The sequence below is a fragment of the Notechis scutatus genome, chromosome 4 (assembly GCF_049901735.1).
Source record: "Notechis scutatus isolate UNSWTSFEM ecotype Mainland chromosome 4, rNotScu1.2, whole genome shotgun sequence".
Taxonomy (NCBI): Eukaryota; Metazoa; Chordata; class Lepidosauria; order Squamata; family Elapidae; genus Notechis; species Notechis scutatus.
The window spans coordinates 132,341,810-132,356,069 of NC_142012.1; the positions used below are offsets into that span (position 1 = coordinate 132,341,810).

At 38.7% G+C, this 14,260-nt stretch overlaps 1 protein-coding gene across 3 annotated transcripts in view; it reads right to left on the minus strand.

Annotated features, from left to right (window-relative positions):
* Positions 1-516: 516 nt before the first annotated feature.
* The window catches only part of ADIPOQ (adiponectin, C1Q and collagen domain containing), a 34,170-nt gene continuing 20,426 nt past the window's right edge, over positions 517-14,260 (minus strand). For 2 of the 3 annotated variants that reach the window (XM_087964983.1, XM_087964982.1), the window contains exons 2-3: positions 6,102-6,325; positions 517-1,632 (exon numbers count right to left, since the gene is read on the minus strand). In XM_087964983.1, the coding sequence (XP_087821109.1) occupies positions 1,094-1,632; positions 6,102-6,325 (763 nt within the window). In that variant the 3' untranslated portion in view covers positions 517-1,093. Of the gene's footprint in view, positions 1,633-6,101; positions 6,326-13,876; positions 13,974-14,260 lie in introns of those variants that run through there. The other variant, XM_026694989.2, reaches the window with a different exon arrangement.

The window sequence follows — 14,260 nt, forward strand, 5'->3', positions numbered from 1 at the left end:
TAGCTTGGGATTATACGTAGGGAGATTGGCCAAGCAGGCTTCCAAGTGTCAAGCACATTGCTTGAGAGCAGTAATTGCTCTATAATAGCCAAATATCAACCCAGCCATTTTTGAGAATTCACAATGTTGGTTCTTGTAGGGATTAATTTTTCCACATTAATTCATAATTATCTGTCTTAATCAAAGAACCCAGACCTTCTGAATAAAACAATAACTTAATCCCAGCGTGTAGTATTTTCCTACAAAATAATATAATTTAAGTCCAAAAGAAATAGAACTACGAGTGAACAATTTTTTAATTTATAATTCAATATAATGTCTGAAGTTCTAAATATAAAGGCTTCTATAATCTATGATGAAACTATTACAAGAAAGAAAGAAAGAAAGAAAGAAAGAAAGAAAGAAAGAAAGAAAGAAAGAAAGAAAGAAAGAAAGAAAGAAAGAAACCAGCCAGAACCATTAAAGGAACAAAGATATGAGTTTTAATTTAGGTCTAAACAAAAATCATTCTGAAAATTGTGGTGCTAAAGCTTTATCTCACTGACTTGATTCACACAGCATGGTATTACCATAGTTTATTTAAAAAATCATAATTAGCTAAATTCACACAGCATGCCAAGCTATAAAATATGGTTTATGAACCACAGTTGCTGTATCTATATTACATGCTAATCCAAAACCAAATTCCATTAAGGCTTAATACAATGTGTAAATCCAATAAATGTTTATTCTTTGTTGCTGTAACTATAAATAAACATATGTTAACATTATCTTGAATAAGTACAGGTTGAAATCTTGTGTCTGTGTGTGTACATGCACACACATGCTTGTGCATATGCTTATTTCATTGTATCTGATTATTGCATGACAGACAACTGAATGTGTGAACTGAAAACCATTAAAGTGATGTTAAGGAATACAAATATTTGATGATTTACACATACAAATCATTATAATATCCATGCAATAAACATTCAAATTTGAACCACCTTCAAGGTTATTTTGTGTTTCTAACATTACCAGAAATCTACAAGAAAAATAGAGTCCATATTATGCTTGACTGTTCTTCCATCTTCCTTATTCCATCCCCATTCTACCACTCGTTATTTATATCAGGGTAAAGTAAAAATCCCATGAAAGTTGAATCATTAACATTATCAGCATAGACACTACTGTTTTCTTCTTCTCCATATAACTGTAGCCAAACTTCATCCCCCGATGCCAAATGGAGTAAAACCGATCCAGAAGCCTGATCCACATCGTTTTTCTGGTACTGGTCATAGGTGATTATGATTGCTGTGTCCTTCTTGAACAAACTAACTTTCACATCTGAGGCATATACACTGAGATGATATGCAAAATAATATACTCCAGAAATGGTGGCTCGGAACTTTCCCGTAACTGTATCATAGTGATTTTGTTCATTGTAGAAGATCTTTGTAAATTTGATAGGAATATTAATATAAGAAACTCTGGATGTTAAACCAACACTAAAGGCAGATCGATAGACAGAGGCACTTTCCCCCCTATCGCCCTTTAATCCTGGGATTCCTGGAATACCTGGCAATCCTTGAGCACCTGCAATACCAGCCACTCCTAAAGATCCTTTATCTCCTTTTTCACCAGGTCCACCTATAAAGTAAATTGATTTTTTATTAGGATAGTTCATTCTCATTCAACTGAAGACTCTTAGCTGGTTATATTATACTGCCCTCTATTTCCTTTCAGAAGGACAAGACACCAAGTCCTCTTATAAATGGCAATAACAGCTCTTATAACTAATATTACAGTTGGAGTTAAATCCTGTGATTGTTTATCAGAATTTATTACTCATGAATTCCAAGGACTTTCTCCCATATTCTCAGAGTTATGGGTTTTGTTGTAATACTCCATCAAGATCAGGTAGAATGACTCCTAGCTTCATCTCCCTCATAGTTATAAATTTTGGTGTTCAACTTTTAGACAAATAAGATCCCCACATTCAACTGCTATGAGGCTAAATATGAGGCTATGAGAGCCCATTAACCAGTAATTGCAGTTGCCCCACTCCCTGCCAGCTTCAGAAGATATGGAGCCATTCTAATCACACGAGAAATATTGTTCCATAGGAAGGGAAGGTGGTAGAGAGGATATGAGTCTGATATGTCTATAAATAATAGTCTCCTAAAATGTGTTGCTAAATAGACAAATATCATTGGAAGCAGGTAACCCTAAAGATTCACTAGTGCTACCCTGTTTCTCCAACAATACGGCCTCCCCCAATAGGAAGTCCCAGCATGTTTTATAGGCATGAAATGAAATTAAGCCCCTCCCCCAAATTAAGGCCTATATTAAAACATGTGAAATGGGGGGAATGGTGGGGGGCTTGCTGTTAGGAAGTACTTTTGTTGCACACCCGGATATGGTGCTGCCTGCGTTGACCTCGATACGAGTGCCCCACCAACGCCGAGGTCAACATCCAAGCCGTCGCCACCCGCCTGAAGATGCAAGGGGGAATTAAGTCACCCCGAAAAGACGGCCTAGCCATTTTTTCGGGGCTCAAAAAAAAAATAAGACCCAGCCTTATTCTATGAGAAACACGGTATTAGGGGCACTCCAAAAGCAATTAAGTTAGATCTCTGTATCTCTAGTTCTGTGATCATAACTGTATCAAAAATTGAAAAAAATACCTTGGAAATTTGCATTTCTATACCTCAAGGCACATATAGTTAGGTTGTCCTCAGATCTAGTTTAGTTGTAAAGGGAATCTAGGTGCTAGTTGATGTAAGAGATTAGTTTACCAATTAAAACTCCATGCTGTTTTATGTAATGGAGGAGATAGCAGCGTTTCTATTGAGGAATGGGAATGGATTGCCCAGCTACTTCTGAAACAATCTATTATCTGTCCATAAAAAAGTTAGATAGGACAGAAGATAATACTTTGAGAGGCATTTTGATCAATAGGAAAGAAAGGATGTTATCAAAAACCAGTTAGTAAACTAGCAAGGTTGGAAGAGCTGGTAGAAGAAGAAATAAGTATTTTAAATGAGAAAAAGGATAATGATACTCTAACCATCTTCTATCTCCTAACTAAGCATCTTTTTCAGTCTGCCATTTATTTTGATTATAGTAATTTCTGCAGAACACTGAGGTCTCACGAATAGTTACAGTACCTCTCATGGATGCATAAGTATGCATCAATAAATAAGGGATATAATAGTTGGCTTTGTTCTACTTTGCCAGTACATGGACATGGTGGGTTCCCATTGTATATAGAGCCTTTATTAGGACATGTTATTATCAGCTAGATGCTTTTAGGAAGATATTAAAAATATCTCTTTATCCTATTTAACTGATGATAAGCTCTTCATGGTAATGATAATGAGGATTCTCATAATATTACTTTTAGTTATCATGAGACAGGGATGAAGGTTAAAAGTGCCAGTAAGCATCATAACCAATCATGACACGAATGATAACATACGGGTAGCAGATATTTAATAGTTGTGTTTGCATAATACCCTTATTTGTTCTGACAGTCAAATCAGCAGGTTTTTGTTGGGAGAAAACATCTCACAAAAAAAGAGAGAAGGTATCCCAAGATGGAAAGAACAGATAAAAACAATATTGGGAAAATGTAGCAAAATCACTTTATATTGAAAAGAAAGAAAGCTCAATGTCTCTGTTTACAAATTGGGGGAATGCTACAGGATTGCAAATTGGTGCACCGAATATGGAACATGTGGAACATGTGTGTGGCCTTAGCTTCCCCCCAGTTGGCTAAAAAGATGTTACCTAGGGATAGTTTGGTTGTATTATTATTTTAAAGCCACTTTGCCCACTTTTACTTATTCATTGATCTATTTATTTATTTATTTTAATCTACAGAAGTCATGCAATCACTGATATACTTTGCCCACTCATGTAGTTTTAAATTATTACACTTGGAAGGTACCGTAGATGCAAAAAAAGGAGTGCTTTTTAATACTGGGACGATGGAGTATCTTTAATTTCCCCTGCTGGAGTGGGGCACATCATGATTAAAGTTAATGAACTTGCAGCTCTCATTTCACAGTCCTTGAACACTACTGTTAATGCCTTAGCAGCAGTAAATCAAGAACTTGTTGGAATGAGACAAGCAATTATAAAAAACCAACTGGCTCTCCAATGTGCTAAATGCTACCCAAGGGGAACTGTGTGTCATGATTAAGGTGGAATGATGTCTCTTCATCCTGGACAAGGCTAAATCTATATACTGCTAAAACTTTTGAGACCCATTGTAATTAAATGATGTGTGCTGGGTAGCCAGCACAATGATGTAATCCTAATATAGTTTTTCCCCTGCCTAAATCACAGTTTTTGTATATTTGATACCTGGCTTATATCCTTCCACTAACATTCTAAAACAGTTAATAACAATCACAATTTATTCAGGATATATCTGTTCTCCTATGTGATATCCCCAGTCTGTCTGTATAAAATGTATTACCATATTTCTAGAACTAGAGAGAAATCTGTCAAACCACCAGTTATGAAAACTTTCATCATATAATATAACTAAAATAGTAACTATACACAACAAAAGGATGCACTGATTTGCAGCAGTGAATTGTTGATATGTGTTTTTTTTTGTCAAAGTCAGTTCAATACCTCCCTAAAACCCAAAATAAAAAAAGTTAATTTTATTTTAAGTTATTTAGTCTATGGTATTTCCTAGAAACTTCTACTCCTTTGTCATCCCCACTTCTTTTTTTAAAATTAATATTTAATTTGTTGGGTTTTATCTTACTATATTGTCTAATAGTTTTTGAAAGTTAAAATTAATGTGTGTAAACCAGTGGTGGGATTCAAATTTTTTTTACTTCTGATTCTGTGGGCGTGGCTTGGCAGACATGGCAGGGGAAGTATACTGTAAAATCTCCAGTCACAGGTGGTATTTGCCGGTTCTCCGAACTACTCAAAATTTCCACTACCAGTTCTCCAGAACTGGTCAGAACCTGCTGAATACCACCTCTGGTGTAAACATGGTTTTTTTCTTCCCTGGGTTCAATGAAGAATTCAACTTTAAAATTATATTTTTAATTACCTGCTATTCTTTCTTTTGCCTGTCATGTTAAAATATATTGTGGAGAAAGCCATGAGAAGAAAAAACTAATTATCCTCTTCTAGAATATATATATATATATTCAATATCTGATGCCATGTTTAGTTTGTTCCTAAATATGCTACTTAATATAGTCTGGGAATGTATTTTACAGCGTTGTTCTTACTTTGTGCCTTCCTTCATTATTGGATTCTATTACTGTCATAAAATGACAATTAAAAGGAATAATTTTTCTAATTGTTTATCTGCTGTGATATGACCTGTCCAGAGGCATTTGGGATGCAACTTTCAGAATTTCCAGCAGATGTTTTTGGAAAGAGTTGCTGGCCAAACAAATCTGAAAGGTACCGGGAAGGCTGCAAGCAACATTGTTCAAATATTACTTTCTGCCCTGGAAGTCCTGAGAAGAAAAGAGAAACTAGATACAATATTCTTAAATAAACACATTTTTTCCAGTCAGTTATATCTACATCTGTTTTTCTTTCATCCACCTTGTTTGACTTTCTGTCTACCTAATGACCCAGGACCAACACTATTCAAATTTTCTTTTAACATCAACATTCTGTTTCTGGGGCATCTATAGTATTCTATATGTTCTTCCTATAAATCTAAAGAATTTTTTTTAAAAAAGGGCTATCTTGAGAATTCCTGGTGTAAATTGGTGTTTCTCAACCTTGGCAACTGTAAGATATGTGGCATTCAATTCCCAGAATTCCCCAGCCAGCTATACTGGCTGGGGAATTCCTAGAGTTGAAGTCCAAACATTTTAAAGTTGCTAAGTTTAAGAAACAATGGTATAAATAATCATCTCCATCCCATTAAACTGTAAGTCTGATCTAAATGAATTAAAGCAGCCTTACTCACTTGGTGTCACCCACATATATTACACAACACTTCCCATAATCCTTAGCGAGCTCCAGAATTGTGTTCCAAAACACCTGGAGGACAGTAGATTAGAGAATACTGCACATCAAGCATACCGTTCTCACAGAAATGAGCTAAACTTTAAGCTTCTTACCTAGCTCTCCTTTTTCTCCCTTTTGGCCATCTCTTCCATCCCGTCCATCTCTCCCCGGCACTCCATTATGACCTGGGTGACCTGGTGCTCCAGACATCCAATTTGCACAAGATCCTTGAGGTTGTGGAGAGTTTTCTTCTGCAGCAACTTCATGGTTACTACTAAGCATCACCAGCAGCAGCATAGAGCAAAAAAAAAGGCTTGATCCTTGCTTCATGCTTAACCTGGAAAAAATACAGTGTAGTACTGTCAGAGATGTATCATTGTTGTTTTTATTTTTAGGAAGAAGATATATGTTTCTGCAAGATCAAGGGAAAGAAGTTGTGGCCCTTGAAAAGTTGTTGATCTACAGCTTTCAGTATTTTTCAACAATGGTCATGGTGGCTGAAGATGCTGAGTTGAAAATAGCAATACCTAGAGACCTTAGGAAATAACAAGGGAAGCTGCTTTGTTTCAGTTCTGGCCACTTTTCAGTCTGATCCAATATAATGAAAAGTGATTTGTTCTTATTCTTCAAAATTTCAAGGAGAAATTCCTCATTGAACATGGCTTAAATTTGAGAACTTGTTCATGCCAATTTATACTTACTACAGTCCCTTCCTGGGATTTATATGTATATTTATATCGATGAATATGAAACAGATTTAGGAAATAAATCTGATTTTTTTTCCCCTACAGCTAATTGACACATAAATTTTTTTTTTGCTACAATCAGGGTAAAACAGATGAATCTGTCCAAGTGATGCTCCTGTGTCAAGATGCTAGAATCTGGATAGAGAGGCACTGAATCAGGTTTAATCCCAGCAAGAAGGAGTAGTTTTGGGTTTGAAAGTCGTCTGATTCCAGAGAAATGTTGCTTTAGTTCTAGATAGGGTCACGTTCCCCCATACAATTCTGGCTTTTATCTTGGAAGCGAGCTTGGACTCATAGTTCCCACTTTATGAACAGATAACAAACAAGGAGCCGTGGTGGCACAGTGGTTAGAGTGCAGTACTGCAGGCTATTTCTGTTGACAGTCAGCTGCCTGCAATTTGGCAGATCGAATCTCACTAGACTCAAGGTTGACTCAGCCATCCTTCCGAGGGCTGTAAAATGAGAACCCAGATTATTGGGGGCAATATGCTGACTCTGTAAACACTTAGCAAGGGCTATAAAGTACTGTGAAGCGGTATAAGTCTAAGTGCTATTGCTATATTCAAAGGGGCCTTTGCAGAATTCCATTTTATGTACAGTCATACCGATTTATGGTTCTTTATGGTTCAGGAGGGCAGAATAGGAGGCCCTATTCATAGTCTAGTCATATCTTATTTACCTATCAACTAGTGTCATGCCCTTGGTAGAGCTGGACTCTGAGGGAGAGGAGGAACAACCGACAGGGAGTGGAGGTGTGGCTCTGGAGGTTGTGGAAGAGGCTGGGGAAGGGTAGAGGCCAGCTCGCCAGTCAGAGGAAGAACCAGGCCCATCCCCTCTGCATCCTAGGACACACAGGAAGGAACGGAGAAGGCAACAACTTGGCTTGTGAGAGAGGAGATGGCCATGATTCTCCTCACTGGTTGCAGCTGTGGAGACTAGTATATAAGAGAGACAATTACAAAACAGCATTGCCAGAGGCAAAGCATGTTTTATTTTAGGCTGAAGTTATCTTGGTTGGCATCCTTCCAACAGACTGTGCCTTGTTATCTCCTTGAATTTGATAATTACTTATCCTTTCCGTTGAGGAAATTTCATCATTGTAGTTTGTTTGGTTTTTTTATTTCACCTCTAACTGTAGCCCAGAGCCCATTGGAGCCTTTCCCACCTATAAAAACCTATAAAACCATCGCCTGCACTGGAGATCCTGAGGAGCCGAAGCTCCTAATTTCTAAAGCAGCACTGTAGCCCTAAACCCGTTGTAGCCTCAATCAATGGCAGAGCTCCAACTGCCGAACTTCCAACGGCTGAGAGCCTGATCCCGGAGTGCTAACCTTCCAGTAAAACTGCTGCCCAAACTGCCGCCTACATCATCAATCATCTACGATCATCAAATCCCACATCGGAGGTCCTGATCTCAGAGCGTAGCCCTGCTAATTCACGCAGTAGCCTAATTTCTAAGATCACTGACCAAAGACAAGGGGATCTGTGAGAAGACAGACCTAATCCCTAAGATCGTTAGCTGATGATCTGAAGTAACAAGTGAAGATTAACCTTCTATCTGCTCATTAAGTTGGGACTGTATTGCTTTCCTTTGAAGACTATTTTTGAGTACGTTTTATCTCTAACTGAGAATTATTGAACAGTAGAGCCAAGTTGGAGGCATTAAAGGACATTTATTTACATTTTGGATTTTGTTACATTTGTGTTACACTCTGGGTCATCACAACTAGACTATTGCAATGTGTGTGCTACCTGGTCCTGTCCTTGAAGAACATGTGGAAGCTACAGCTAGTCCAGGATGCAGCAGCTTGAGTAGTTGCACATACAACCCGATGCCCTTATAATATCACTGCTCCAACAATTGTGATGGTTGCCAATTGGCTTTCCTATGCAGTTCATACTGATAGCCTCACTTTCAAAACTCTTAATCATCTGACTGATTTAAACAACGATCCACTTAACAGTAAGAAAACTCATAAAATGGGTCCAAGCTCACTGAACAGCTGTCTCTCTTAGCAATGGAGATTCGAGGAAGCCAGATTCACTTAGTGACTGTGTGATGACCTAGGGTGGGATACAAAATAAACACAGTCACAAAAAAACAGGTAAAGCCCCTTTTGTTCCTTCACTTTGCTTCCAAGCTCCAAATATCCTTGACTGAAAAAACTCCCACACGAGCAGTTACAAGAAGGAAGAAATGCCGTTTAAACTAAAAATGCCTATAAATTATAAAGAGTAAAAAACAACACAAAACAGGCAAGATAAGGGCTTGAAGATGTCCACAGATATCAGAAACACACTGGGAAGGACGCCAAACTCAAGAGAGGAACCATAAACTAGAGATATTTCCATGCTTTGTCTCCAGCACTGGCCCGTACACATGTCCATCCTCTTATCCAGTTGTCACAGCTGCAGTCTATGAAGAGGATCAAGACCCTCTCCTCCCCTGTAGACCACGTCTCTCCCTGCATTCCCTAGGATGGAGAGGGGATGGGCCTGGGTCCTCCTCTGACTGCCCAGCCGGCCTCTGCCCTTCCCCAGCCTCCTGTACAACTTCTGGAGCCACATTTCCAGTCCCCGTCAGCTGTTCCTCCTGTCCCTCAGAGTCAGTCTCCACCAGGGGCATGACAGACTATGTGACTGACTTTAGTGACCATTCAAGTTACATAAGTCCCTGGAAAAAGGGACTGATGAGTGTTTTTCACACTTAATGATGATTGCAGCATGCCCATGGTCCGGTGATCCAAATTCAGATGCTTGGCAACTAACTCTTACTTATGACAGTCTCAGTGACCCAGAGTCATGCAATCCCCTTTTGCGACCTGACCAACGAAGTCCATGGGGAAGCCAGATTCACTTAACGACCATGTGACTTAAGATCTGCAACTACTCACTTAACAACAGTGGCAAGAAAGGTCGTAAAGTGGATGAAAGCTCACTGAACAGCTGTCTCGCTTAGCAACAGAGATTTGAGGCTCAATGGTAGACATACAGTAAGTCGACGGGTACCTTTACCTAGTGGTGGGCTGCAACCAATTTAAGAACCGGTTCTGTGAGCACAGGCTGAGTGCACGTGTGCGCCTAACACTTCTTAAAGCTACCAAGGTTGAGAAACCCTGATCTGTAAAGTCCAAAAAAAGCTGATCATGTGGCATAAGAAAACTCCTGCTGCCTCCACCAAAAGAGATGGCAGCTTTTACCATGGCCTTTCCTCTTCTTCAGAAGCATTACTCCTATCTGGGGTTTGGGAAAGACGTGTTTCCTATAGAATCTCTGTAAATTGTGTATTAAATTCACATAAAACCAATGGGTAGTTTGGTGGCAGTACCAAAACAGTAAAAGAGAACATTCAGGTCAATGTCTGGAACTGTGGCAGATGGGTTATCATGCTGCACTTAAGAGTGATGGGCTACTAATGCTGTACAGTACTTAAGAGATAACTTTGGGTGCTTTCTGAGGTGTTTTGTAAGCTTGGCAGGTTCTCATTGATTCATATGGAACAGTGCAATGACCTCTAGATTCTAGTAACATTATCCGAAGAGCATGTATAACAGAAAAGTTTGGCAGATCATGCAGGACATATCTCGGCATAGCATACTTGTTCCACTTTACTGTTCTTATCACTATATTATACACACAACACAGTGTCCTGACTGAGCCTGCTATGCTTTCTGATAAACCCAGCTGTACAATTTTGGCCCAATTTAAATGTGCATCCATATTTAAAGTATAGCTCTATTGTATATGGAGCACGTATTTCTGTTGCTAAATTGGATAAAGTATCATCACCTTTCTACCACCAACCTTTGGGATTTGTTTAAAGGTGTCTTGTAGCAATCACTGTATCTATCCATAGAAATTGTGTAGATAGCAATAGCAATAGCACTTAGACTTATATACTGCTTCACAGTGCCTTTAAGCCCTCTCTAAGCGGTTTACAAAGTCAGCATATTGCCCCCAACAATCTGGGTCCTCATTTTACTGATCTCGAATGGATGGAAGGCTGAGTCAACCTTGATCCTGGTGAGATTCTATCTGCCAAACTGCTACAGTACTACATTCTAATTGCTGCACCACCAATGGCATGATAATTAATGTATTGGATCAGGAACAGCCTAAAATCCAGTGTGGGATAATAGGTAAGGCACTAAACTGGCACCTGGGAAATCTAGGTCTTAATCTACAATCAGTAGTATCAACTAATTTTAGCCAGTATCTGCTAATATCCTTCCTTACAGTGATGTGGTTTGGGAGGAAATTAGAAGAAAAATTCCAGGTGCATAATACCTTTAATACCTAAAAGAGTTAACAACAAACAAATAGCAAACAAAAGATGGCATTTTAAGCCTTTCATATTTCACAATATCTAACTTTCAATATTCTTTTGCTTAAAAACAATGTATCAAAGTAAGATTTTGAAACATGTTATGGAATGTTGATCAATTATGGTCAAAGATACATTAAATCCTTAAGATGCCTGACTGAATATATCAGAAAGCAATTCATCGAAAGAAGTGATATTTATAAGCGAGGCTACAATCATATATTCTTAAACCTGGAGATATGCTTGTCAGGATTTCTAAGTAGACGTATATAGGGCTCTGCCCTAAATTCACGGCAGAGTTAGGGCGACTGGATGGAGCTGAGCATTTCCTGTCCAGATGACCTTGCTGATACCTTTGTGGAGTTTGTGCCCTAGGAGAGAAACATCTGCCCAGTGGTAGGCTGTAATTTTTTAACAACCTGTTCTCTGCCCTAATGACTGGCTGGGTGGGTGTGGCTAGGGGAGGGTCATGTAATTGAGTGGGTGTGGCCAATTCTGTCATTTGTGTGGGTGGTACCTATATGGGACAGGCAGGGTTGGGGAGGGAATCCAGGGGTCTCTGGTGGGGGGGGGGAGAGAAAGAACGATCCAACCTGTGTGCATGTGTGTTTCTGTGTATGTCTGTGTGTGCGTCTGTGTGAACCCATGCGTGAGAGGGAGAGAGCACACTGCTGCCAGTCCTGATATAGTTCTCCAATATTGGATTCGATCTCTCTCTGTCTCTCTCTGTCTCTCTCTCTCTCTCTCACACACACACACACACACACTCACTCACTGCTTTAGGCGGGCTTAGAAAGTCCACCAGGCCCATCATGCTGTGGATACCCCTCACTCGCCCCTTTGCCTGCCTCACATTCTCCCTCCCCAGTCTATCTTCATGCAGGAAGCAGCGCAGCTCACATAGGCCCATTCCAAGGCTGCTGTCGGTGAGGCTGGGTACCGGTGAGGGCTGGCTTTTTGCCTAGCTTTCTCTGGCCAGGGGAAAACAGGCAGGGGCCTGGGGAGGAAGCCTGCATCAAGTTAGACTGAGAAAGCTGGCTGTGAGAGGAAGAGAAGCTGGGTGAGGTTGACACAGATACTTTCTGGGTCCCCTCATCCCAGAAGCAGCAATCTTGCATTCTCTGGACCATGCAGAATCGCAACAACCAGTTTGGATGAACCTGTATGAACCGGCAGCTGCCCACCTCTGTGTGGAAGGCAAGCGCCTTCACCAGTAGGCCACCATGCCACTCATAGCTGGACTATAGCATTATCTTTTATAATTTAACTTCAGAAATAAAGTTCAGTGGCTAAATTAGGACTTTACTTATGTTGGCATGCATATAGGTGAGTTAATAAATGCATTTTTATGAAGGCATTCCACTTCTAAATAAATATATATAAGATCAGGTTGCACAATGCTATGCAGAACAAGACTTAATTGTTCTTTGGCACTTATTTTGAGCAGTTTATATTAAGTTGATCAGGATAAGCTGCTGTATCATGATAATTACATACTGTAGTACATTTATTAGGAGATCATACATTCCATTAGGAAAACAACATTTAGATTTGTAAATCAGCATTCCTAATTTACTTCCCCAGAGTTTTTAAAGCATAACCCTGAAATAATATTTGAATCTAATAATATATTTTATAGATATATAAATGCTGGGCTATAATATTATTAAGGCCTTATGTATGATGCCTTATGTTGAAATTAGTCCCATTATTGATGTTTTTTTCTGAAATTTTGTACATCAATGATTATATACTGGACAGATTTACAACTGACAATTCATGGACATAAAGTACAATAGACTTTTGACCCATTTTAGGATGTGGAATTTTAAGAGGTGAATTAGATTAGGCATGCATCTCACTTTTTCTAAGTCACTAATATCAAAACTGAGTCAGTATCCATATTTGAGTGTTTAATCAACAAAATGAAAGCTTTCAGTCAAGATATACACACAAAGCTATGCATTTTTCATTTTGTGGCACACCCATCTTACACAGATATAAATGGGTGAAAATGTTATCCTTGACCTCATGATGTATCATGATGTCCCCAACCCTCAAGGAACATACTGTAGTTCCTTTGCTAAAAGGTATGAGTGAATTTACTGTTACCAGGTCTGCAGAGAAAACAACATGATTCCATTGAAACAAAAAATACATTGGTAATTTCCAAAACTGGCAGTCAGAACAGTGCTTTTCTTTAACAGTTTATCGAGAAAAGCAATCTTTTCCTTTTCTGAGCAAATCCTTCACTGCATCATGCAATAAGACTTTTAGTTAAACTGATTGATTCAAACTGCAGTTCTGTAACTAGCCTTCCATACTTCCAAGGTGGGTAAAATGAGGACCCAAATTGTTGGGGAAAATATGCTGACTCTGTAAATCGCTTAGAGGGGGCTGTAAAGTACTGTAAAGCGATATATAAGTCTAAGTGCTATTGCTATTGCTAGTTGCTTTGAAGACAATGGAGTTTATGCTCAGGTGATAAGATTGTGCTGTCCAGCTAATAACACTGCAAATGGCCAGAAAATACTAAAAGTATTTTTAATTTGTAATCAATAAAACTCAGAAAGATTCCAAACTTGCTACATTCTACAACATTAAAATTATAATCTATTAAATGTTCAATCTGTGATTATTAATTCAGGTGCTTTAGAACCTGTGGAAAAAATGCAGCCAACTAAGCAGTTTAGTCAATAATACAATCTTCAAAATAATAATTAGATTAACATATTAGAGCATAGAGGGCAAGCACAATTTCTGGAGAAAAGTACAGCCTAGTGCAATGATAGATCATCCTAAAATGGGTCTTTCTTACCACTTGTTTAGGTGAGGTCCTCTGCAGTTTGCAGGCACATCAGAAATGCAATGGAGAGAATAGTGATCTTTGGATCGCTTCTCACAAAGAGGCACCTGGAACTGTCAGTTAAGATGCTGCCCTTTATATTTGTTACCAAGTCTGCCAGTTCAAAGCTGGGTATTTTTTTAATCATTCTCCCATTGTTATTCTTAATTTCAGAATATTTTAATCAAAAACTATTTAAAAATTATAAAGAAATGTGCCAGTTTGTGACTTTGATAATAAAATTTATTAAAATAAGATGTTGGCGTAATATGCAATATCACAGTGAAAATTCAAGAATTAAGCATTCCACTAAAAGCTAATGTGGCGTATTTTCTACTTGCTGTAGAGAGGGTAACT